This window comes from Heterocephalus glaber, unplaced genomic scaffold (genome assembly GCF_053883595.1).
Source record: "Heterocephalus glaber isolate CG9 unplaced genomic scaffold, H.glaber_assembly_v1.0 deba00001442, whole genome shotgun sequence".
NCBI classification, from domain to species: domain Eukaryota; kingdom Metazoa; phylum Chordata; class Mammalia; order Rodentia; family Bathyergidae; genus Heterocephalus; species Heterocephalus glaber.
In genome coordinates this window covers 12,984,290-13,011,325 of record NW_028258296.1, presented here as the reverse complement: position 1 = coordinate 13,011,325, position 27,036 = coordinate 12,984,290, and the positions used below count along the sequence as shown (strand labels likewise).

Here is a 27,036-nt window from a genome sequence, read left to right as displayed (position 1 = left end):
ACCCATCAACAGTAATGGAAATCACACAGTAAGTCCCCACGCAGTGCACTGAATATTTACCTCCTAATGTTCTTTTAATGTAAGCTTTCTTGGGTGAATATTTACTGTAGAATATTAAATGTGAGATTCCTCTTTTATGGGCCATTTGAAGTGATTGATTTTGTTTGTGAATTTCTGTATCTTTGCCCGTAATGGCTATCTATTGTAATGGCCCCTGCCAAATGTTCTTGCACTGAAATAACAGAAGCCATGGGTCGGCCAGCTGTGGCATTGTATTCCTGTGGTCCTAAAAGCTGGGAGGAAGCTGATGACACAGCTAGGGAGAGAAGGAAAAGGTGTGTTACGGAATGAGTCTGACTTATGCTTCACATATACTGAAATCGCTCAGGTCTGCAAACATGGTTGGTAGTCATCTTTTATATCAGGGTTTATATTTAATGGTATTGAATGGCGTTAAGACTGATAGTCATGAAATGATAGTGGCAAGACAAGAATTCAATTGCCCACAACCAGGTCCATCAGCATAATCCATCAGGGTTCTAGGCATATTCTTTAATGCTGCAATAAAACCAGTACCTAAGCGATAATTTCTTACACGTATTTGTAGCATATTTAAAAAAATATGATCAAATTCTAGATACATTTCCCAGCAAAGCCAAGACTTTCAAAATTCTGTTGCTTTCCACTCTTAGTATTTCAGAGGGAGAAGTTACAAAAAGATGGGGCTATCCTAACAATTTTTTAAAAGAAAGACCTACTAAAGATACACAAATAGGTAAGGTGATATTGTTACATCTTTGTAATTATGCCTTTCCAAATTGCCATAAAAATATGCCTTGTCAAAGAGTCGACATCTGAGCAAAATGTGGCCTATAAATCAGTTGCATAAAAGTCATATACTTTCTATGTTCACAGAAACGTTGTGTGTTCAGAGTCCATGCTGCAAAGAGATCATGTTGGAGTAAAATTCATAGTCCCTTTAAAAACTATGACAAAATTTAAAAAACGAATTCCATTATGCTTTGGAAAGCTACTTCAACATTTTACTGTGTTTAACAGCTCAAGCCACACCACAATAATACCAACTTTGTCTTTGCTGTGTGAATACTTGGACTGTTTGTGTTTCAACAACAGTAGTCCAGATAATTAATAGTACTAGTCAGTGAGAGAAAATGGAATCTTCTTACTAAGAAGAGGGAAAAGAACAGGTAAGGGAGAGACCTTAAATCACAAATTGAGTCATGAGAGTCTCCATACATAGTATTTGCCGGCATCTTCAAATTTTGCATTACAGAACTAATGCCTCCAAAGCAATGTGTAAAAAAACCACTAGTGTATTCTCAAAAGACTGTTTTTGAACAATATTACTTATATTTAAATGAAAATCTATCATATTAATTGATCTTGCTTTGTATAAATTGAGTCCTTCATATTCTTTCAGACCAAGGAATGGTAGTGACTGTAATTTAAGATTTGCAGTGAGTCTGAATAGTGCATTAAGATAATGAGTTGTGTGATAGGGAATCTTTTCCTGTTCTTTTCTCCTCACAGAAGGTCAATTCCTTGCACTTGCAGTCAGGAAACTCTTCAGAAGTGTGTGTGTGTGTGTGTGCGCGCGCGCGTGCGTGCGTTTGTGTTGCTTCCAGAGAAATGGGATAGATTTAGGCAATGGGGATCCATCCAGGAGGAAGTGCTCTAACCACACACACAGAGATAAGTCGTACTGGAATATAAAATGCCTGCAGAACACAGTTCTTGGTAAAGATGGAACCCTATCACTTGAAATATAAACAGTCTTCAAACAAGTCTATGAGGACCCATAGAGTTTCAGAAGAGGAACAAAACCTAAGAGATCTTTCAGTACAATGAGATCATTCTAAAAAAGAGGAAACTAGGCCTTAAGAGAAGTTACTCATATCAGTTGTTACTAAAGAAAACTATCTTTAAAGTTTCTTGCTAGCATCTTTTTGTTTTAATAACACAGTTTTTGGTTTTCAATTTTGTTCTTTTGGAGCATGTCTGCTCATTAGAAAATGATATAGCTGTTCTTGCTATGAAAGAGCAATTTTCCCAAAGCCTAGGGGTCCAAAACACACGTTAAACAACATTTTCAAGTCAAATACCAACAGCATGCTGACAGTGATCACTGAGGACACAGTAACTCATCGACCCAATTCTAGGCCATTTCCAACCATCATTGAAGATTCGAGTTAGGAAGAATAAGTTACCACGTAATTGTACTCATAAAAATACTGGCCTACAGTGCACTAAAAAACTCTGAATAAATAAATATCGAACATTTGCCTTATGAAAGTCAGTCAGTGGAGATGTGCTCTTCGAAAACCATGTCCGTACTTTCAGGCTGCTTTTTACAAATCACACAAACAGTCTGACAAATGGCAAAGGTTATAGATTGGGTTAGAATACAACTTGATAGAAAAATGTCTTCTGACATGGTGTTTCTATAAAGGAATGCAACCAGTGTTGTTGAGTTGCTCGTTCGGGTTTCAAAGGCAATACTTAAAGAGATCCAAAATGCTTTCAGCCACAGCAGCATCGCTGAAATGAGCATTCAGTTTCCAATGTGGCTCCTTTCAAAGGGGCAACACTCATCAGACCGGTACCCGGTCTAGGGTTAGGATCTTGTGTACTCGTTCCTCAGAACACAGGTTTATTCTCCAGATGATTCACAGCAGGTGATTCTGGTTTCCAGTCTGGTTGAAAAAAATGAATATTGAATGTCCGTGCCCAGTTCTTAAATACTCGCTTCTCTGTGATGAACCGGTGATGGCTGCCCTTCCGTCCCCGCTCATGGGACAGGTACATTGTACATTCATCAGGTCCAAAAGGTTCATAATAATGATAAGGTACTGAAAGGTGATTCGGATCCCTGCAGGAAAAAAATGAGATAACCGATTAAAGCCAAATTTTTTTTGGTGACCCATTCAGACAAGATGTTACCTTTAATCAGCTGCTAAGCACAAATCTTATTTTCTAGTCAAATGAATTTTGCCAAATGGTTTTTCTGATGTGTATTCAGTAAGCAGATGAGGTGGTTTTGAGATGTGAAATAAATGCAGTGATCAACATTATCAAACAGAAATTAAAAATCTTCTTAGGACATTCAGTCTTCCAAGATCAAGGCACTACATATTTGTAGTCACAATTACACTGTTTCCACTCTTATTCCCATACAAACAATTTAGTACAAATAGCTACAGAGATATTTATGAAACAAAAGCAGATTATTTTACAGAGAACCATCTCAAACCCTCCACAGACTTCTAGTCATAGCGAGAGCACAGCCATTGTAGGGTCACTAAGAACTAATCTCAAACTGGTCTCCATCCTAGACCAACCATCCCACCTGTCTTTTGAAGAGTAGGTGACAAAATCTAGGTTTCCCAGCAGACAAACTTTCCTAGCTTGAGCTACACTCACCAACTGGGACTGTTGCAGGGACTATGGAGACGAAAGACCCACACAGCCCAGCTTCTTTCTTAGCTCAAGGATCTGGGGTCCCCTCCAGGCAGGAGCCTGGTTTCCAAAGATAGTCAACCTGCTAGCCACCTATTCGTTTTCTTCAGAGGAATCAATACACAAATGGCTTTTAGAGTAGCAACTTTACTGGGGTCAGGGATCGAAGTCTTTTATCAAGAGAGGTGTCAAGTTTGTGGTTCTGACAACAATAAACCTTTGAGCAGCTTCTTCTCTTAGGTTAAAGTTCTTCCAGGAAGAGAGATTTATTTTTGTCATGTAGCATCTAAACATCCTTCATCCTGGCGTGGCTGCTGTGCTGAGTTAATCTCTTGATCTCTAATTTGCTTGTGTCCAAAGGGTATGTTGTCCAGTGAAGCTCTGGCTCCTGCCCTGTGTAGTTGTGACAGATTTCACTGATTTGCTTACCCTAGAAATTGGAATTCCTTAAAATTTGAATAGAAGATGTTTTTAATACAGAAAATGCATGTGTGGGTGGGTGGGGGGTGGGATTTAGACTGGAACTGACCACTATGGAGAGAAAAATAAACAAAAAAGGTGTAGAAACCTGTGAGGGAAACCTCTGCAAGTTTACATGGTGCAATTGCAGAACCATGCCATAGCGTCATGGTATCCTCAGGGTTAAGCTTTTATTCTATCGAAAATCAGGTTTTAAATCTGACTCATCTAAGTTTTGGACGTCTTATTGGCATCCATCTGGCTAAAGAAACAATTAGGCTTCTAAAAGTATCCTGACATTGATTTGGCACCCAGGAATAGAGGGTAATTGGAGCCCAGCTAAGGGATGCTATGGGATCAATTTCCTTGCTTGGAAGACCATCTCTCTGAATGAAAACTTATCTGACTCCACACTGATCACCTAGCAAGAGAATTAAATTCCGTATTTAGGTATTTTGATTCCAAAGGTACCCAAATGGGCCTCTTGTGTAAGACAGAGTTGTTCCCATGTTTTCAGCCTCTGTCCAAGCAGCAAAGAAGAGCTCTGTGTGACCTGGGAACGCAGCGCTGCTCCCAGGGCTGTGAGCCTGCTCTCAGCTGGATTCCACCTCTCCCTGTAGAAAGTCCTTCCCGGTTTACAGTTAGAATGCATCAGGTCTCCTCTCAGACCCGACTTCCTAAAGGCTGCCATAGCTCTCTTCCTCTGCCTGACTCCAGTGAAAACAACCAAAACCTTCAGCAGATTTTCCATGCACAGAGGCTACGGGAAAAGGAAAGGTTCAGGTGCTCAAGTTTCTATCCGCAGTCAAGTAAAGTTGGAGGAGAGGAGGGGACTGTGGGGGACAGGGAGGAGATGTCACAGAGCCAGCTCCCGGTGGCTGCAGACTGCTCTGTGCCCTGCAAAGGCCTCTGTGGGGATGAGTCCTCCAGTGCAGTGTGAAGAAGGGTTCTTCTCTGGCATTGTAGGGGAAGCAGAGGCAGAGTGAAGGAACCAACATTTAGTGTACTTGGACAGATTTAAAGAAATACTATTGCTGGTGAGTGTGCTGCTTGCATAGACTTTGGTTTAAATTAGGTTTCAGGCACAACTATTTATTTATTTATGGTACTGGGGATTGAACTCAGGACCTTGGGCTTGCGAGTCAGGTGGCGGCACCACTGAGCTAAACCCCTGGCCCCACAACATTTTTTTAAACCCAGATTGTTTGACCACTGAGCTACCTCCCGTCTCTTTCCCTCGGTTTCTTTTCTCTTTCTCTTTATTTTTCCTTCCTTCCTTCCTTCTTCCTTCTTTCTTTCTTTCCTTCTTTCTTTCAGCAGTACTGGGGATTGAACCCAAGGCCTCACACAAGCTAAGCAAATACTTTACCACTGAGCTAGAGCCCCAGCCCTTGTTCTTTATTTTGACACAAAGTCTTGCCAAGTTCCCCTGGGGCAGGCTGTGAACTTTCAGTCCTCCTCAGCCTCTGGAATGGCTGGGATTCCAGGTGTGTACCACCATGTGGCCAGCATGGTATATTTAAAAGTAGGCTTGGGCATCCAAATGAATAATTTTCAGCAGTGGATAAGACAACCCATAAAATGAAACAGATGTCCACAAGTCTGTGATGATTGGTCTGAGGACCAATTGAGGAGTAGTAGTAACTTCACAGTGGATAATTCCATCAGACATCACCTTAACCAATGACCCAGGTTAACATGGTCCATGATAAGACACTATGGCTGGGTGTGGTGGTGCAGGCCTGTAATCCCAGCACTTGGGAGGCAGAGGCAGGAGGATGGCCATGAGTTCTAGGCCAGCCTGGACTACATAGAGAGACCCTGTCTCAAAACAAACAAGTAAACAAATAAACAGGATACCATGTACCTCCTGATAGAAGGTATGGGAAGAACTCATCCCTTTTGTGAACTCCTTCCTGGGAATGAATGCATAACCACAATCTAATCGTGGGGAAAATACCAGACAAACTCGAAGTATGTCTACAAAACACCTGACCAGTACTCTTAAAAGGCATTAATCTTCAAGGAAAGATTTGAAGAGAGTAAAGAAAAAAAAGTGAGTGCAAGGGGATCCTGGAGTAGGTCTTGGAAGAGGTAAAGGATGTCAACAGAGAAACTGACAAAATCTCATAAATCCTCTTAGTTTAACAGATATTGATGTTAACTTGTTAGTTTTCATAATTGGACCATAGGCATACAAAATGTCAGCATTTGAGGAAGCTCAATAAAAGGTATATGGAGTCTCTGCACTATTTTCGCAACTTTTTAAAAAATCTAAAATTATTTAAAACCAAAAAGTAACATAAAAGTAATATATATTATATTATAATATTATAATTATTATGTTATATATTATAATATATAAATTATATATATATATTGTATTTAAAAAGAAGCTCCTTAGTAGGTTCTGAAGTGCAGCCCAGTTTCTGAAGGCTGGGGTTGGAAGCTCAGCTTCAGTGTGTGTTATAGGAGCTCCCTTCTGTCTCTGTCAGCCCTCTGGGGTAAGTCTGGCTGCTTCTGTGTGACAGGTGAGCACGGTACCCAGGTGGAGTCTGTGCCTGGCTTTGGGCACACAGCTTCACCCAGGGACCATCTATGGGGCTCTAGCTACCCATCCCAGCCCACAGAGCAGGGTCAGCATGCTACACATACTAATTCATTTAATCCCCACAATTCCCTTCTAAGAGACATACTACCGTTACTCCTGTTCTACAGATGAGAAACTCATGGCCAGAAAAACTGACATTTCAGGGCTGGGGATTTAGCTCAGTGGTTTCGCTGCCTGCTGCACAAGTGCAAGGACCCGAGTTCAATCCCTGTACCAACCTCCCCCTGCCCCAAACCCCCTGACGTTTCAGAGCCAAGATTTGGACCCCAAGCTGGTTGACCACAGATTCTTTACCCTTAAGAGAGAAGCTCTGTGTTTCGGAGAGAACTCCAGTTCCCAAGGTGGGGGTCTCTGTCCTAACAATACTCCAGGCTCTGCTGCGATGGGCAGCACCTGTTTGGGGCAGCTTGTCCTGGCTGCATTCATCCTGGTACCTCGCACCTTATGTGTGGTGCTTGCTCTGTGCACCTGGCCAGGGTGTTAAGCAGAGACCTGAGGCTCGTTTACAATTCTGCCACTAATATTAATGCACTAGGGATTTGCAATGTTCCACTGCGTATCTTGTAGGGCTGCACTGTACAACTAGGGGACATCTCATAATAGTAACACAAAGGTGGATATTTCCATTTCTAGATTCTGATGAGGTTCAGATGCTACCCCTAAATGTGGCACCTTTGCAGGTGAACAAACAGCAGAGGCAGGAGGTTCACTGTCACTTTTCCCTCGTTCTTCTCTGAAGCAGGTCATAAAAGAATTCTTAACCTTCCTCTAAAATAAATTATAAAATCTTCATCCCAGAAGTACCCTCCTATACTCAGGAAAGGAACATCCATATCCAGAGACACAGAGATGTCAAGAAGAATCTGAACCAACAGGCCTTGCTAAATCTGCTCCTCTCCTCCATTTATTATCATTAGATCAATCCCCATTGTCCAAAGGGGTTTGTCAGAGGAGACTGGATCTAGGGTGTGTGATATTGGGATTAAGTGTTTGATGGTGGAAGTAAGGGCGTGTGATACCTAAACTGGTTTAGCATAGTTATGGATTTGGATAATGGAAGCCCCACCCTGGTTGTGGATTGCACCAATCAGTTGGCTTGTAGACTGGGGAAGGATGGAAGGCAGGCTCATGGCTTTGCTGCCTACTGCCTGCTCTGCCATGGACTGTTTCTCCTCTGCTATGCCCCTCTGCCATGGAGCCAGCCAATGAGGGACTAAAACCCCTACAAACTGTGAGCTGAAATAAATTTTTCCTCCTTTAACTTGTGAGTATAAGGTATTTTGTCATAGCAATGAAAAGAGTAACTAAGACAAGTACTAGTTAGGTTGACCCTGCTAACTGGATTTGAAGATGGTCTATCCAAAGGTCACAAATGTCCCAACAAGAGAATATTGTCTTTGGCTTTCTCCAGAGCCCTCACTGCCTTTAAAGACACTCTTCTTCTTGGCAAAGAGGTGGTAGTCAGGAAATGTTTGAAGACTAGAGCTAAATTAATGGATGTTCTGCAATTAGCTTGCATCAAGGACTTTGGGGAACACCATATAGTATTCAAAAGAAAATGCTTTTACAACAGCCCCTCCTGCTGTTCTTCAGAGCTGTGAGACCTACTCAGCCACCTCTGTTCTGCTGTCTCCATTTCTTGTCTTTGGAGCCTCTTCAGAAGGAAAGCAGCTGCACACTTTGGAAGCCTGTGGCATTACCACTTGTATGTTTGTGGTGCATGGAGCACCAAGAACCTGCAACTGCTCAGCCCTGATGAAATGAAGAGCCATATGAGTCCCCAGAGCCCCACTTGGCCACCAACTCAGTCCTTTCAGGGAGTGCCAGAACATCTCAGAATGGATCATTGGTACCCATGGGAGGCAGAAGACAATGAAAACACCTAGTGACTGGTAAATGTTGGTCAAACCATGGCAAAGTTGGAAGAAACAATAAACTTCCAGGAAGAAATACCACAATATATTTTAGTTCTAACTCACGAAACAGAGACCACACAGGTAGCATTTCCATTCCACACCTATTATGTGTGTCTGATTCTGCACAATGGACTATTGTCAAGTAGAAACTTTTCCTGTTACTTATACTGGCAGCTTTATTAATGTTCAGTAGCTAATAATTCTAGCAGAACCAACTCTCTGGTATTCATGATACCTTTGAGATGTCCTTCACATTATGGATGAGATATTAATTTAGTTCCGTGACAGTGATCACTCTGAATCATTACCCCACTAATTAATACTCAAGAATGATGGGTAACAGAGAGTTGTAAACTTGGTTATGTGCTAAGTATGACTGGAAATAAGACTATTAGGTAGAATTTAAATGCTTGGTCCACAATTATTGCAATACTTTACCAAGGAAAGTAAGATTAAAAATACTCACCATAACTTATTTTAGAAAGATAACAGATCTTTTCACCGAAATTTATAGTCCATCTAGGGAGAAAAGATTTGGCTTCCTATAAGCATATGGCATGATTTAAGGGTCTACTGTCCTCAGAATAATATATTTTGATGCTGTCTGTAGTGTAACATGACATTAATTTCTTCCAGGGTTCTGAACACTGATGAGGATGAAGTCTGATGAGGGTGGGAAGGTAGGGGCTGGGGCCTGAGCTCCTCTGTGAGAATGGAATGCTGCCCTGGCTGAGAATAAAACAGTGTGGCCACCATTGATTTCTGGGCCCTCCTCAAAAATCTGAATTTGGAATTTGCTAATTACACTTTTCGTTCACCTGGTACATTTTTTGGGCAATAAAAGTTTTGAGTCAATCTCTACAATACCCCCGAAGAAAATTCATTTTGTTTATCACTGAACCAATCTATACTGAACATGTACTGCATTCTAGATGTGGTGGCAAGTGCTAAAGACACAGACAGGAGGGGGCAGCAAGGGGATCCCGAGGTTGAGCCCAGTCTGACTGACCTTGCCACTTAATGAAACCCTGTCTCAAAGTAAAAAATAAGGAAAGGGCTGGGGGCGTGACTCAGTGTGAAGGCCCTGGGTTCAATCCCCAGCACTGGGGAAAAGAGAGAGAGAGAGAGAGAGAGAGAGAGGAGGAAAGAAGTCTTTGTGAGTTGTGATCACAAATACTGTACAGTGACTGGTGCCACCGAGTGCCATCCAAGGAAAAGGCAGCTCATAAAAACATCACAGCGTGTTCTCATCCACCTTATTCACCAAATCTGGCACCATGCTACATCTGGCTCTTTCCCAAAGTGAAAATGACCATGCAAACTAAATGTTTTTTTCCTTTCAGGTTTTTCACTAAGTTTATTGGTACGTTTTAGGTATAAAATACAGTTATATTCCTCATTGGGATCTCGTACCTTTACATGATGTATCTTGGTTTTTATTTTTTCCTCATTCCCCTGCCCTCCCTTTGCCCCCTCCATCCTTCCCAATTGTCAATGGTGGAAGAGAGAGAGGCCCATTTCACACAGAAGGCCATTCACGTCGCTTCCTGTCCCTCAATGCACCATTCCTCGTGCTCTGGCGTCTTCATCAAATGTGCTGACAGATGCCTGCAGAGCAGGTCAGTGAATCCCTGCACCTGGAAACTTGGCTGTGGGCTCAGCCTATCCTAGAACAGGGCTAAGCACACCTGGCCTCACCCTGATGGAACCATCCTAGGAATGCTCAGGGCCACTGCAGCTCATGGGCATTTTACAAATGTGGAAGTGAAGACTTCTACAACATAGTCCTTGAATAACTTGCCCAAGGTCACTGAGTCTCAGTGAGGTCAGATAACTTTCTAAAGGTCACACACATAATCCTTAGTGGCAGAAATGCTTATTTTCACCTACACACAGCTCTCAAGAGAGAGTGGCGGACAGTCATTACTCATTTGATCTGGACGAAGCACCTGCTTTGTGCTGGGACAATAACACCTACTGTCCTGTGCTCCAGGGCTCCAATTTCTGTGTCAAGCACACACAAGTCTCTGGCCTCACAGTCCTGTGGACTCAACCAGCTCAACAACATCTGCCATCTTACAAAATCATGCCTAACGACTGGGGGTCCTTGGGATATTGCACCTCTCAGGTTATGACACATGCATTGTAATCCAGCTACTTTCAAAACGAAGCAATAAAGGTAGGATGGTTAGACTAGTAGCAGGGCTGACTTAGAAGCTCATTTTGGATTCTCTGAAGCAGATATTGTTTGCAGAAGCAGACGGTATTGTTTGTATGATGCTTATGAGAGGATTGCAAAAGCTGCCTTTTTTACAGTCACATGGCAAGTGGCTTTGCCATGTTCCTTATTATTTTGGTGTGGGTGAGGCTTACACTAGGCCTTCAGGAGGGAAGGGCTGAGTCTTATTCTTTGAATCCCAGCCCCCCAAATTCTCGGTATCTTTCAGAGCAACTCTAAAACAATGCTTGGGATCATATAAATTATTTTACATCTCTAATAATATTATATCCCTAAATTAGTAATATTAATGATACTAAGTAATTGTTCCTGTTCACGAACTGTGTGTGGGGCACTGCATCAAGCACTCCACACCCGCTGTCTCATTTTATCCTCACTGTGACCTCTTTGCTTTTCTTATTTTCTTATCCCCATTCTACAGATGAGAAGAACAAGGCTCAGGATGAGAGTTGGCAACTGGTGTCTGGTGGCTCAGCCAACATGTCCTGGAAGCGGAGAGGAAAGGAGCTGGGCAATCAGACTTCAGTGCTCCTGGTCTCCCCCTCGCCTTCCCAGGCAGGGAGAAGGATGGAGAGCACTGCGGCCTCTCTGGCCCCGAGTCTTCCCATCCAGATGACACCCGGCCCGCGCCCCCCCGCCCATAGATCCCAGGGCACAGGGATCTTTTTCTTGGATGGGGAAGTTTCCTTTTGAAGAGTTCTTGCTAAAAGCGTCTTGAGCAGACAACTACTGAACCTTAGCAATGGCAGCTGATGAGCAGAAATCCAGGGGTGGGGCAACATATGGCACATTGACATTATCTTAATTTCCTTGTTAGTATCACTGCATAAATTGTTTCCATCCTACTGTACACGAAGTCGTGATGAACTAACTTTGAATAAGAGAAATGACAGGTTAACTTGCTTTTCATTTCTTTTCCATAATAAATGGAATATGTTCTCGAACACTCTAAGTCATTAACATTTCAATTTATTCATGCTTTTTCTTCCTGTCGTCCTAATGGCAATATTGCCTAATTATATCTGCCCCACAGCCATCAAATTTGATGGCTCTTTGCAAGTCCGTAAGTGCCTCTCCCACTGCCTTTGTTGGGCTGGGGGTCTGGGGAGGCTTTGCTTTTCTAAACCATTCTACCTATTTTTGTGCACAGGTTGTTAAGCAGGGAAACAACGCCAGCGGATTAAGTGATGAGGAACTGGGTAAGGATCCAAGCTACCATGTCTCACGCTTGCCATGTTCCAGGCTCTGTTCCAAGCCCATCACACGTATTAACTCATTCAATCCACCCACGACTCTCCGGTACAGTCTGTTACCGTCAGGGCATCACTGGCACAGATAAGGAGGACACTGAGACAGACTCTGGGCTTTGACCTTGCAATCTGCCTGCCGCGCAGGACCCGCTTAGCCCCTATCCTTGCCTTTCCCTCTCTTTGTGACCTGACTCTTGCATATGCACTGGCCATGCTGTTGCTGTGTTGGATCTTTGGGTTAAAAAGAGTGGAGAAAAGTAGAACATGGTGATGGCAGCACCTTGGCTTGAACACACCAAAACCATGTTGAAATTTCATCCTGATTGGGAGGTATTAAGAAACAGGACAGGGGACTTTCAAGAGGTGATTAGGTCAGGAAGGTTCTGCTCTTGTGGACGGATTAAGGGGTTGATGGGTTATTCCAAGGGAGAGTCTGTTATAAAAGCCAGTTGGCTTCTATGTGCCTTGTGCATGTCCCTCTCACCAAGTGATGCCTCGTGCTACCTCAGGACTCTCTAGAGAGTTCCCAGCAGCAAAAACGTCCTCACCAGATGCAGCCCGTTGGCCTTGGACCTCCCAGCCTCCACAACCCTAAGTTGAATAAACCTTTATTCTTCATAAATTATGCAATCTGTGGTATTCAGCCATAGCAACAGAAAGCAGACTAAGACCTGCATGATTAAGTACCCTTTTTCATCCTTGCTTTCAACATTGAAATTGTAGCTTTTGATTTATGACTTTGGGCTTTTGAACTGTTAAATTTAAAACACATGAAGTTTTAAACCAGCAAAGGTTTAAAAACATTTTTTTTTTGAGGTCCTGGGGTTTAAACCTAGGGCCTTCACACTGAACTACATCCCCAATTCTCTCTCTCTCATCTATCTATTTATCAATTATCTATCTATCATCTATCTATCTATATCTATCTAGGCTTTGAGACATGGTCTTGTCCACTTGCTCAGTTGCTGCCCAGGAGTGAACCCATGAGCAGGGTATTGAGCATTCCTGAAACCCGAGATGTTTCTGAGTTTTTTGGCCTCAGTACTTAATTACACATGAGTTCTCAAGCGTGCTTCTAGCAATCAGGCCCCAGTACTGCTCACTGCATCCCTGGTACTCACCACACTCTGCCTGGGCCTCGGCAGGAGCAGAGATGTGTGCACGCTACCTCTGCAGTGGTAAAGCATAGTAACTGTGCCTGAGCTTTGGGCCTAAGTATTGCAAACCTAGGGAACTGACATGCAAGAAAAAGAGGCTCAAAGAAATCTTTCAATTTTAGAGAACAGGCTTCACCATCAAAGGAAATGCCCTCTTTAACTCATTAAAAAATTACCACATTCCTTTCAAATGAGAATAAAACTAGTATTTCTTAATGTTTGTTCACTGTTAATATTATGCCAATTATTGCATTACTTTTGGATGATAAATAGTCACAGGATGAATGAAGCCCATAAGATGAATTAATTCTCCAGAAGTACAAACAAAAACTTTCAGTATTTTATATCACATAATTAAATGCAGTTTGTTGTTTCCAGAGCCAGAACTTGGGACATGCTAATTAATCGCTTCAAGAAGACAGATATGTTTCGTGGTTGATATTCCGAATGAGACTATTGATAAGCCCTACATAAGAGCACTGATGAATTACACTTGCAGAATAAATCCTACCTGCAGAAGTCCGGGGGCACCATGCCATACACATTGATCCTGTCACACAGCTCCAGTGCAATTGTCATCGTGAACCAGCCAGTGCTGAGCCAAGTGTTGGAGATCTTCCTGGAAAGAGGTAAAGTCACAGTTACACCCACAACCTTCTGAAATCCTTTCCGGAGTTCGCCTGACCATAAACAGATGCACACACACACATCCTCTCTCTCCATTTGGTCAGTATTGGGATGTTATCAAATCAAACTCTCACACCCATATCTCTATATTACACCGCACCATCATAACTGATACTCATGCTACGTCATGGCGGATCTGTGACATGAAGGTGTCCTGCTCATGGGACTTCTAGGTCATCAGAAAGATGACTAATGTTTCACCATTTAAGTGAATTGTTAAGTCAATTTTTTGGTCAATTTTTTTGTATGATGACAATATTTATGTGACAATTCTAAAATACTTGGGTGATTAGAAATTCTCCTACTCCAAACAGGCTACGTAATAAATTAATAATTTAAATGATTAAACATGTACATCTATAATCTATCCATATCTGTCTGTCATCTGTCAATTGATCTATTCATAGACTGATCAATCTTAAAGTCAAAGCTTGCCTTCAATGGACTTAATAGCACCAGCAGATTGGCTGAATGTCTTTCCTTTGGAGAAGTACACTTTTTTGGGTGGGGGATGAGATAGACCATGGAAATGTTTATATTTAACTGAGTATTTGCTTTATTTTTCCCTCAGAACATTCTGGGGCCTCTGAAAGCTTTCATTAGAAGCTAAAAATCAACAAATATAGAGCGCAAATCTGTACATTCCACTATTCTTTAACTGCCTTTTGGATTTCTGTCTTGAGCTCAACAATGTGCCAAGCCTAGGGCGGATGGTGGAGACAGCATCCAGGTTTAATTTGACCCTGAGAGAACAACTTGTGGGTCTACTGTACTATGCTGCTGTGGATATTAATTTCAATTATTCGGGGGTTGCTGCTTCTCCTTTTCTCCAGTGCCCATGGCATGCCTCATTAGCCAGTTTCAAACATCTAATCCCCAAGGTCAGACTTCTGACTTTGCCCAGCCGTAGCACAATACCCATGTGTGCTGTGAACAGCGGAGCTGCGGAAGGGCTTTCTCCCTGCCCTGTGGAGCACCCTCCTTGAGGACAAGGAAGACTGTGTTAAGCAGCACGCATTATTTCCATTTCATATAAGAACAGAATAAAAGAGAGCATTTTTGAGGAGTCTTTTGTTTCATCAAATACCTGACAGGCATGACTGATTTAGTCATCCCTATGTCCTGGCTCCAACTTTCTGGCTCTTAAGCCCTTTGCTCAACTTTCCCCTCCATTTCATTCCATCCACAGCCAGTCCCAACCCATAAGTACAGCGAGTAGCTCCTGAAGATGTAGATGTCATGGGCTCGTCTCTGACCTGGCTCTGCTATCCCAGCCAGATGGCCTGGGGCAGCTCACTGCATTTTCTGACCCTGGATTCCCACCTATAAAGCAGGCCCAGGAAGCTGTCCTTTGGGTAATTTGAGAACTAAATGAGAGAACACCCAGGAAAACATCCAGTGTGCTGTGTAGATCCTCAAGATCCTTCCTCCTCTCTAGTGGCTAGGTTAAACAAACAAGAAAATAATCCACCCATCCTTTTCGGTGGTGCATTTTAGTACCTAAGAAGAAAATCCAACACCGGGGTCTTAAGTGGGAGCCACCACAGCAGTCAGGGCAGTGAATATGAATTCAGAAGCCTTCCACTTCCACAGGTATTAGCAGTCTCCTTCCCACCCCACCAGGGCTGAGTATTCATGAGACCTTGGAGGCTGGAGGGGCAGGAGAGAGCAGAGCTGCCTGAGGGCTAAGGGGCAGGGAGGAAAGTGCCTTCCTCTGAGTTGTAGCCTGTCTTACCCTCTGTGCTGTGGCAACACACTGGCCACTTATTCTTGACCCAGCGTTCACTTCTGTCCTCAGGGTCTTGTCCTGGGACTCATGCCTACATTTCCTATGCTTTTAGAGCTTTGGGAATTGCCAATAGGGGCTGAGCCCAGGGCCAGAGGCTCTCCAAATTTCGGCTCTTTCCTGTGATGTAGTGCAGATCCGAAGCCACAGCCTGAAATAAAGGAGGTTGTGGCTCTGCATAAGAAAGCTTTGTGGGTAAAAATGGGGGAGAATACGAAGTAGAGGACTACAGAAACTCAAGTGAAGAGTTCTTTAAAGTGCCACTTAAAATTCCCCAGACTTCCTAAATAATAGCCTTTTGGAATCATGTGCAGTAGAAAATGCAACTGCTTTGTACTGTCTTTCTAAAGAGACTTGAAGTCTTTTTCCAACAAAGGAATATCTACTGTTTTTACACTTAATCAGCTGTAATGAAAGAATATGAAGAGCTGTCATGTGCTTATTAGGGAAAATGATCAGATATTCTTTTATATGATGAAGTAACACACTGAGCTGCTAATTCTATAGTGCACACTAAATTACAATTAAAGGCCTTTCTGCTCTACGAGAATCTCATTTATAATCTCTATGGAAATATTCTTCCTGCAGTTATTTCATTTATGCTTCCTTTATCTAATTACTATAATATTGGTTCTGAATCATATTTTCCTAATGTACCCTTATTCAATTATAAAGTTATTTTCAAGTACAGTTACTTTCTAATATCAAAGAATACCACTTGGCCATCTATGTCATTTGTCATGCTTCTGAATTGCAGAGTGTTTCTGAACCATTTTTCCTCCACTTTTAAGTAGAGTGAGACTTCGATAAATCAAAATCTATTGAGTTACCCATTTCTTCAAAACAGTAGCCTGAAATGAATGTCCTGATCACGAGATCTGAAAATTAGATATTCCATCCTTCATATATCTTCAGTGCATGCTACTGTTTGGGTTTCAAGCATAGAGAAAACACCACTGCACCCTGAAATATTTTGTGTTTCAAATGACAGAAATGATGTTGTTCTGAAGGGGTTGTTTCTGACTTGGTTCTTTTAGCTTGGAGCAACCATCAGGTTAAGAACATAGACATAGAAGAATATTGAGTTAATAATAATTTTGTAAAGATAATTTCCTAAAATCTGGAGGCACAAAGATGCTGGAAAGGTTAATGCACTCTGGCACTAAACTCTGTTAAGTACGATCCCCTGTGTAGAGGCAGAGGGCCCCGGAGCACGAGGTCTGCAGAAAGGGGCCCAGGAGTCTCTCTGTGAGGACTCAGGTCTCTCCTTTTGGCTGGGAGCACCAGCGAGGCAGACACAGTGAGCAGAGCTTTACTGGTCAGAATTTAGAGATGGGGGGGAGACGTCTTGGCGTGAGGCTGTTTCCCAAAGATCCTAAGTGGCCACAGGGTGGTAAGATTTTGTTTCCAAGTTACCCACTAACAAGTTCCCTTAGGGAGATCTGGAGGAATGTGCAGCTGTCCTGCACCAGAGGCTCAAGGCTTCTTAAATTTAACAAACAATCATTACATTAAAAAAGGGTTATTTTTTATTGAAGAGATAGTTTCTACTTATTTTGAAATTTCAAGCGGTGGAATTATAAACCGTAAACAACTTTCTCCTTCTTCATCCCTTACAAAATGCTTTCCTAGCTAAAGCGCTCATTTAAGTGAGCGGCAGTGTCTCCTGCGAGCAGGGTTGAAGGGCAGCACTTGGCTGATGTCATGGCGGCTTGTGGTGTGGCCCAGACCCTCTGTCTGCCCTGTTGTTCATGCTGACCCAGGTCAGGCGGGCCTCAGTGGAGGGCCCACAGTACCAATGGCAGCAGCATTGCTCCTCATCCCCAACCCGAAGCCCAGCCCAGCAGTGCCAGCCCTTGGTCCCAAGATGCCCAGAGTTTAAAAAGATAGCTCTTCCCAGAAGAGGTGCAGCTGGGGCAAATGAATGTCTAGCTTTAGTTTTTTAAGGAATCTCCGTATTGATTTCTACAGTGGTTATACTAATTTATACTTCCACCAACAATGGAGGTCATCATATCACAGTGATACACACATACGCGTATTTATAGCAGCACAACACACATTAGCTGCATTATGGAAGTGGCTTATATGCCCATCAGCAGATGAATGGATAAAGAAAATGTGGTCTAGACATACAATGGTGTACTCCTCAGTCACGAAGAAGGATGTATTTGAGTCATTTGTAGAAACATGGATGAATTGTTGGGATCATAATGCTAAGTGAAATAAATCAGACACAAAAGGATATATATCGCGTGGATTCTCTTATGCGAGAAATCTAAGATATAAATAGCTTACAGAGCAAAATAAAGGAGACGGTAGGAAAGAGGGAGATAGACTTTTTGGAAATGGGAAGAGGATGTGGGGGAGTGGGAGAGAAAGGGGAATAAAAATGATTCAGATGCCATATGTGTGTGCACCAATTCCCTGAAAGAAGTAATGACGTGTCACAAACATATGCTAGTTTGAAAAGATAGTTCTTCCACACACAAAAATTGGGGGCCACTGGGCTTTGGTCTTTCTTTAAGACTTTTCTGATAACGTGCTGCCTGTGCTGGACAAGTAATGGATTTGGTACTTCATCTTTATTTTACCTATCATATCTCTTTGTGCTAAGAGAAGAAACTGGCTCAGTGACACTTTATAAAATGGTAAATTGCATCACTAAATGTTATGAAAGCACATGTTTCCGAATGAAGGAGAATTAACTGGTGTAGCAGCCCAATGGTTGGTACTCACTGTCCCCTGTCCACACACAAGGCCACCGAGCTCCTAAAAGGTTAGAAACTTGCCCAGTGCTGTTCTACCAGAGAGTGCCAGAGCCTGAGTTCCAGCCGGGAGCTGTGTGTTTGCACCCAGGACCTGCACACTTCTGTCCTTTTCCTCCAGGCTTTGGCTGGCTCGAGACCCTCTTTCGACCTCATCTTATATAAACAACCCTTTCTCCTGAGTGCAGCGCTGGGGGCTTTCCTCCACTCTTGCTCGTCTTTGCTTGGATAAATACTCACTGGCCTGGCTTTCCACCTCAGTTTACCTTTTTGACAAAGCCCTTTCCTTACATCCACCAGTAATTTGCAAAAATCTTCAATTTATAATGAGAAACAGGTTACATCATGATTGAGAGTACATACATACATACACATATATGTATGTTTTTTCATTTTATTTATTTTTAAAGTGTGTAATTCATTAGTTTTTAGTACAGGCACAGGGTTATAAAACTATCACTACTAATTTGTGATCATCTTTCACCACTTAAAAAAGCCTCTCATCAATTTACCTAATGTTTGAAAAGTATTTGAAACAATACTGTGCCTTGTCTGCTTTGTGGGATGAATGCTGATATTGTCTATTCTTTTCTATTCAACAATCTTTCAGTGCCTCTTTACACTGGCTTCTGTGTTTTAATTAACAGTATGGGAAACATTGCCTGAGACCATGCTACACCGCCATTTTGGCCCTCTCCCATGATGCTCAGCACACTGGGCACTGCTGGGTGAATGATTAAGACTATATTCTTAGAGGGCAGGATCTCGTTTTTTACTTTGTCCCCAGCAGCAGGCAGTGATGAGCAAGTAACAGGTACTCGATAAATACCATTTGAATGAATAAATGTTTGGCTTTCGAAGGGAAATGTAAATCCACACACTTCTTTTCACTAAGTATTCACAAAGTAAAATGAAATGTATGAAGGCTACTACGAGCTGTGATCAAACTATATGGTGAATATTTACATTTCAAAAATTACTATAAAAGGCATCTTGACACTAATCTCTTTCAAAAACTCTCTATTTGCTTGTAACACATTTATCCAGTCATTCTTGCAACTTTCTGAAGCAGTTCAGGATGTCCTCTTTCTTAAGGTCTTTACAAGATGTGATCAAAAATACAGTGAATGCTGTTGCTGTGTAACATCCATGGGAAAGGCAGGCTCCTAAAAACATCACGCTATGTCCTCCTCCATCTCATTCACAAGCTGACCATGAAAGGTCAAAATGATCTTCGATTTGGGGCTGGGGATTTGGCTCAGTGGCACTGCACCTGCCTCGCAAGAGCAAGGTCCTCAGTTCAAGCCCTGGTACCCCAAAAAAAGACTTTGAATGTGAAAGGCAAACGTTTTGAATCAAGTCGGCATTGATAAGGCCAGGACAACACAACTAAAGACTCACAAAAGACAAATTCCAGAACTGCTTCAGAAAGTGGGAAGAAGGATGGGGTAAGTGTGTCCAAAGTGAGGGTGATGAAAGGAAATGTGTCTTGTATTCTACTACATTGAAAAAAGTTTAAAATATTCACCATACATTTCAACCACATCTTTTATATTGAACCTTTTACTAATGCAGGCCAGCAACTGCGCAGCCTTTGCTCAGTAGCAGAGATGTGCCGTGGGAACCCCGCAGGAGCTCGATTCAGTGGCGCGGCCAGCGGGACCCCCACACGCCCTTCCGGAAGCTTTGCTCTCAGTGGATCAGCCAGGCCCGCCCGCGCCCTGCACCTGTCTTTGCCGGTCTCCTGCTTGAAGAGCTCATCGAACTGCAGCATCTTGTGGCGCGTGATCATGAAGGCCTTCAGCCGCGGCAGCATCTGGCTCAGGAGCTGCAGGTTGTTGTAGACCTGGCCCTTGCCGTCCCGCCGCATGTAGCTGCTGGGGCCCCAGAAGATGAACACGGTGCCCTGGCTCACGTTGAGCAGGTCGTGGCGGTTGCGGAGGATGCGCTGGATGCTGGAGTGCGCGATGACCCTCAGGCTGGTGCGGTTGCCCACGTCGCGCCCGTAGCCGCGAGTAGGAGCGTCGTTCATGCGGATGACACACTCGGTCTGGTCAATCTGCGGGCCCTGCCGACTGCGCAGCAGGTGTCCTGAGCTGGTCACCAGGGCACAGTCCCTGCAGTGCATTTTCAGGGGCTGGAAGGCAGGGGGAGGAGAAGGTCAGGGTCAGGCACAAAGGATTCCTCTGGTCTCAGGAAGCTACTTCCGGCCTCAATATAAGGGCATCCATCCCTCTTCTTCTCCCGCTCAGGCTGCTGTGACTTCATGGATCCCTACTTTCTTTTCCAAACTGGTGACAGGGGGCGTTGGACAAGAGAGAAAGATAGTTGGGACTGACCAGCTAAACAATGGCTTGGGGCTTCTCTGATTGTAAATGACCATCATGAGGCATTAACTTAGCCCCAGGGTCACTTTATTGATGAGGGTGTTGGGGCCTAGGAAATCTGCCCAAGGACGAAAGACTTTGGAGTAACAGGGTTGTATTTTCAAAGCTAGATCTTTCCAACTCCTGAGTTCCCCAAATTGAAGCCAGGGCTATACTGCAAATTGTCAGGACTCTGGTTTTGATGCTCAAAACTCGCCTCAAAAGGTAAGCCTTTATTAATATTCCTGGACGATGCATAAATGTTTACCCCCAAATAAATGTCCTCCAAGAATCACATGAGACGTGGCCAGCAGATTGTAACCCCTTCGATGCCATGATTCTGAAGTGACAATCAGGATATTTGCTTAAGATCATACATGGAGGAAGTGGAAGAGTTGGGAATTAAACCCAGGCCATGGGATTAACCATGATTCCCATACCTCACAGCAGGATGAGGAGAATGTTGTGGGATGGCTACTGACCCCACTGCATACCCCACCTCTCCCCACCAGGAGCCTGCCGGTCGGGTGCAGTAGTGAGAGGTCTTCTGTCCAATTCCTCTGTCCTTTCGAGTTTCATTCACAGCACACTCATCTATCTGGACCCTTCTTCAGTCCATGATGGTGAAATCTGACTAAGACTTGCCCTTCCTCCTGAGGAAGGGCCACTTTCCAGATCCCCAGAAAAGGGTCTCTATTCCTCCCAGGAAACTGCTGGAAACTGGAAGAAGGAATCCTTCTGAATCCCCTGGGTGAACTCCAGGGTCGAGGGACAATTTCAGTAGCTAAAAGGTAGAGGAAATACTCTCCTTCCCCTCATTTTCCTGGGACATCCCATGCATAAATGAGGAAGAGGGAGTTTATATCAGCGATGGAGTTCCTATTATGTGCCAGGCACTGAACTTGATGCTAAAGAGAAAAGATCAGGGAGATACCTCCTCCTCCAGGAGCACAAGTCCGGGTTGAAGTTGCTCCCAGACAATTCGGAGCCACACAGTAAGTGCGATAACTCATTAGGCACACTGGGAAACGGGGCTGAAGATGAGGGAACATTTGAGCCTGCTCAGATGGGCCAGAAAGGTGGGAGAACAACTAGGAAGGGATTATGCTGTGGAAACCAACAAAGAAGGGAGTGTTCACAGTGTCATTAACTGTGACAGGACGAGACTTGGAAGTGTCCTTTGGTTTTGATGACTTTCACCAACACAGTCTCCATTGAAGAGAGGTGATAGAGACTAACTCTGGGTGGAAGTGAGGGAGGAGAAGCCAAAGCCTGACTGCAAAAGCTTGATAGGGGCTGAGGGTGGAGGGTGGTAGAGCCACAGGACTGACTTGAACACAGGGTGACCACCCGACCTGGTGCGTTGGGCTTGCCTGGGTTTTGACATCCACAGTCCTGCATCCCGGGAAATGCCTTGGTCCCAGGCAAGCCAGAATGGTTGCTCTCACTATTGCAACTAATGGAGAAGACCATTAAAATATTTCTATAAAAGTGATAAAAAGCACCTGTAAATAGCCTGTTACTTAGTAATAAGTAGGGTTTCAGGAGACCAGGAGTTGAAAGCTGACTTTTCCCACAAATGTTAACTAACTTTGTTACCTGTTTAATACATTTTACTAGTTTCAAACTAGGTATGTATGGTGAGATGACACTGACTGATTCATTCATTCATTCAAAAGACCTTTCCTGAGCATTTAATACATCCTCGAGGTTCTGTATAACTCAGTGCATTTTCTTTAAAAGGCTACTCTAAGTTCATCCTAAAAAACCTAGGGCCATGGAAACCTGGCTTTTCTCATTAGAATCTCCTAGAATTATCCTGAGTTTTCCAGTTCTATTTATCATTTCCAGATTGTGTGCTCACTGTTACCGGGGAAACGTTCTGTAGAAGGTCCCAGGAGCAACTGTTTCCCCTGTAATGAATTACTGTGCTGGGATTCTCATTGAGAAGCTTGGTTACCAGGTGGACACATCCCAAGGACCTGGTTCTCCTTCTCTCTTTTCCCCAGAGGACAGTCTCTCAGGGAGACTCAGTGTTCCCCACCGACTGTGTTACACTGGTCCTCTGTGATCACTGGGCACCACCAGATGCTCTGGATCCACGCAGCCCCCCAGCCAGAGGAGCTCCGTGCTGTCTCCTCGGCACTGACACCCCTTCTCTGAGCTGTGCAGATGCCCACACAATGCAGATGCAGAGATGAAGTCTGAATTGCACCTCAAGTCCCTTCGGGAAGTGGTGCCAGGAAGATGACAGCAGCTGTCCCAAACACAGTGTCACCCTTCCAGCAGCTGAGAAGAGCATGTACTTAGGGTGAAACCACTTCCAAAGGAGGAAATGAAGTGCTTCGGGTGCATTCAGAGGGACTAATGATGTCTTGGAAGCAGAGTGACTAAAAATGATACAGTTTGTGTGACCCTGTTTCTTTCTTTCTTTTGGTACCAGGGATGGAACTCAGGACCTTGCACTTGCAAGGCAGGCCCCGGAACCACCCTGCTAAATCCCTGGCCCCTGGGAGACCCTGTTTCTGAGGGTGTGTTACAGTCCTCTGTTCCTGCACCTCTTGGTGCCATTAGACTCCTTGGCACCCTGAGATGAGTGGAAATAGTCACACCTTGTGGGTGAAGATTCCTGATGCAGAATTTTCATGTTGTTCCCTGGAGCACAAGGTCCCTGGGCTGATCGGTCACTAAGCAGAGGACAGGAAGTTTAACCCATGGCTCTGCCCCTCAGCCTGGGGGTGACTATGGCGCTGAGGACACAGGACAGGAGGTGGCCCCCAGTGGACTCTCCACCTAGCAAGACCTTCCCTCCTCTCTGTCTTCCTCCTTGCAGCAGTCAGCCTCCCAGACTCTTTGGGACATTTTCCTTAAAGTCCCATTAAATGAGGAGCTCCTTCCATCGGTAGAAAATGTCCTAGTCTGGTCTTGCTATGTTTCCTCCACCCTGCCCCATAAACAGCCTTTAATTCATAGTGAATAGAAGAAAGGATGGTAGTAGACAATTAAGTGAAGCAAAATCAGCCTCTTGCTTTTCTGTCCTCTGAGAAAATGAACCACTGAAGACAGCCAAAGTGAATATAATATAATTTGTCTCCAAGCCCAGCCCTGGGTATGGGTGCTTTTGGGAGGAGGGGGACTGAGCCATGGAGACCTCTGTCCTAGAGAAGGAGGCTGTGGCCATTTGCCTCAGGGAGACCTCTCAGCCCGGGAGCCATAATGGCTGAAGGCCAGTGCACTGCCTGGAATTAATGGCTGGCTGGGAAAATGGCCCAGGACGCAGTAAGGGCCATTAAGCCCAGCCAGTTATTAATCCCCAGTAAGAGCTTGATGCCAAAGTCATTAGAGCTGTTGGGAGGTGAAAAATGCCCAGGAAAATTCACAGCACATGGAGGAGTTACCCTCTCTTCCGTCCCCTGTGGCTCTGAGCCACTGTCCTGCCCCTGCAAGTGGGCAGGGAGCAGGCAGGGAACCAGCCAGCTGTGCAGGGGCGCACGGGCGTGCACACACACACACACACACACACACACACACACACAGAGCTTATTGTTCTTGTCATCCCTTCTGCACTGCTATAATTTGTAAGCATTTGCCTTCATCCCGAACCTAGGGCAGTGGGGGCCCATGAATATTTTAGAATGTGTGAATGAGTCTCTCCTTCCACCACCCTTCCTCCCTCCTCTCTACCCCTATTTTTTTTAAAGAGACCAACCAACAAACAAATCCCCAAGCTTAGAGAATAGGGAAGTGCAACAACTTTCATCACTTTCATCACTAACCCCTTTGGGCTGTGGTGACAGGAGCAATTCCTACTGGGGCAGCATGCTCAGGAAATCAAGGTCTGATTTCTGTCACAGCCCGAGGAGCAAGAGCAGATGGAATTCTCTCTGTGACCCCGTGGATGCCTCCAGAGCCTTTCTTGAGAGAATAGACCAGGCCAAGTCAAATTAAACTTGACACCTAAAACACTCGGTGATGTCCTTTCAAACATTTGCAGCCTGGTGGTACCAGGATTAACTTTTTAAAATTCTGATTTAGGGCTGTGGATTTAGCTCAGTGGTTTCGCCGCCTGCTGCACAAGCGCAAGGACCCAAGTTCGATCCCCAGTACCAAAAAAATAAAATAAAATAAAATTCTGATTTATTTGGCAGAAGGAAATGTACCTCAGAGTATAATGCCCATTAGCTCAGTAATGAGACCGGTCCTGCTCTGGGAGCTGCCTGTTGGTCTGAAGCAAACATAAGATATACTAAATGGCTTCAGGTGCTGTGAGAATCTCAGCATTTTCCAATCTGATGTTTTCCTGTAATTACTAGGCTTTTATTAGCTGTCAATCTCAGTTCAGGCTGACACTTGGGTGTAAGCTATGCCTATTATTTAATGTGATTCGCTAGAAAAATGTTATTTTTCCAAGAAGCCCCCCTTCCTTTTATTCAATGACAAGTGCACCCACCATCCTTTAAGGCCAAGAAGTCATCTTCTCTCTACCCAACAGGACTGTCCTAGTTATTTCCTCATTTCGGGGACACAATACCTAATACCTACAACTTGAGGAAGCTCACAGTTTGCAGAGCTTTCTGTCCATAGCTGGATGCAAGGCAGGGTGGCACGGCAAAGCAGCATGACAGAGAAGTCATTCATGGCATGGTAGTGGGAAGCAGAAGGGATCAAGGGAGGAGGAGGGAGACAGACCCTTTCAGGCCACACCCCAGTGACTCACCTCTTCCAACCAGGCTTCACCTCCAAATTACATGTAGCTATAAATTCACTAGTGGACTAATCCACTGATAGGTACCATGCCCCCATGATCCAGTCACCTCCCCAAAACCCCACCTATGAGCACATAAAGCTTTGTGGGGACATCTAGATATAAACCATAACAGCCACCTTTATCTGACTTCCGTCCACTGGGTAAGGTTAGACAAACTCCTCCGGCAGAAAGCAGTAGTGAGTACTGAGCCACGTGTAAAGTAAGGTCTTTCCTGTCACTAGTTTTGAATCTGCTTCTTCCATTCCTCAGGTGGGCAATTTTGGGGCAAAGTTTTGTAGCTTTCTGAGCCCATGTTTTCATCTGTATCTGGAACACAGCAAAGGTAATCTCAATGGAGAGGTTTGCCATCTCATTACTGGTGTGCCCCTCAGCTGCTCAAGCCAAAATTCAAAGGTCATTCTTGATATCCCTCTTTGCCCTCCAATTCATCCAATGTGATCAGATCTCTCCTCTGACCTACATTCCCAATGCTACCGCTTTTCATCATCCCTACTGCAACCACCTTCCTTTAAGCCACTGCCCTCTCTCCTGGGCTCCTGTAGCACTGAGCTCTTCACTTTCCTTCTCTCATCCTCTCCCTCCCCCATACCCTTGTCGCTTAGGCCTGGAGCCATCTTTAATATGTAAATCAGGTCACTTTACTCATCTGCTTAAATCTTCTAGTGGTTTTTCCCTATTGCACCAGGAATAAGAAACCAACTCTAAATCAACCCCGATAGACCCCTGGAGACCTGTATGCTGGCAGATGACCCCACCCAAGCCTCTCCCCTCCAGATGCCTGTTCAACACCTCCCGCTTCATGCTTTCAGGTGTTACCCCAACCTGGCTCCCTGCTTGCAAGGCCTTCCTCCACCTCGCCACCTAAATCAGTCACCTTTCCCATCTCCGTTCACTCTCGCCAATTATCCATGCTTAGTTTTATTTTCTTTAACTTGTGTATCACTATCTAAAGTAATCTTAATTATTGGTTTTGGTGTCCACATGTTATCATTTTTCTTTCTTCTCAGGGTAAGTTCCACAAAAGGAAGCTATTTTCCTATTCACACAGTATTGTCAGCCCCAAGAATGGTGCCCAGCACAGAGAAGATATTCAACAAATATTTTTGAACAAATAATTGAATGATAGGGCACAGAAAACACTCACCACAGTGCTTGGTCCACAAAGAATGTGAAATAGATGTGTGTGTTATATTTGAGCATCGCCAGTGTACTGGTAACCACTTCTTGCCATTTTTTGACTGAGTAACTAGGTGTTATTTCCTAAAGCATAGTATTTGGAATTTTGTGTACATTTCAGAACCACTGTCAGCAATAGACCTTCAAAGAGAGGCCCAGGAAATCCCATTTTAAGCATTTAATTGCATTCTATTTTTTAAAATATGTTTTTAACAGCTTTACTGGTACAGAATTTTCATACCATAAAATTGACCCATTTTAAACACGAGTTGGGCAACCATCAGCATAATCTAATTTTAGACTGTTTCTATCATTCTGAAAAGAAATTTCACATCCACTTGTAGTCACTCTCAATTCCACGCCCAGCCCTCTGTAA

The 27,036-nt window shown here is 43.9% G+C and overlaps 1 protein-coding gene across 2 annotated transcripts in view; it reads right to left on the bottom strand.

Annotated features, from left to right (window-relative positions):
* Nucleotides 1–414: 414 nt before the first annotated feature.
* The window catches only part of St6galnac5 (ST6 N-acetylgalactosaminide alpha-2,6-sialyltransferase 5), a 167,634-nt gene continuing 141,012 nt past the window's right edge, over nt 415–27,036 (bottom strand). The window contains exons 3-5 of one of the 2 annotated variants that reach the window (XM_004841423.3): nt 20,078–20,487; nt 13,621–13,728; nt 415–2,890 (exon numbers count right to left, since the gene is read on the bottom strand). In XM_004841423.3, the coding sequence (XP_004841480.2) occupies nt 2,659–2,890; nt 13,621–13,728; nt 20,078–20,487 (750 nt within the window). In that variant the 3' untranslated portion in view covers nt 415–2,658. The remainder of the gene's footprint in view (nt 2,891–13,620; nt 13,729–20,077; nt 20,488–27,036) is intronic. The other variant, XM_087212924.1, reaches the window with a different exon arrangement.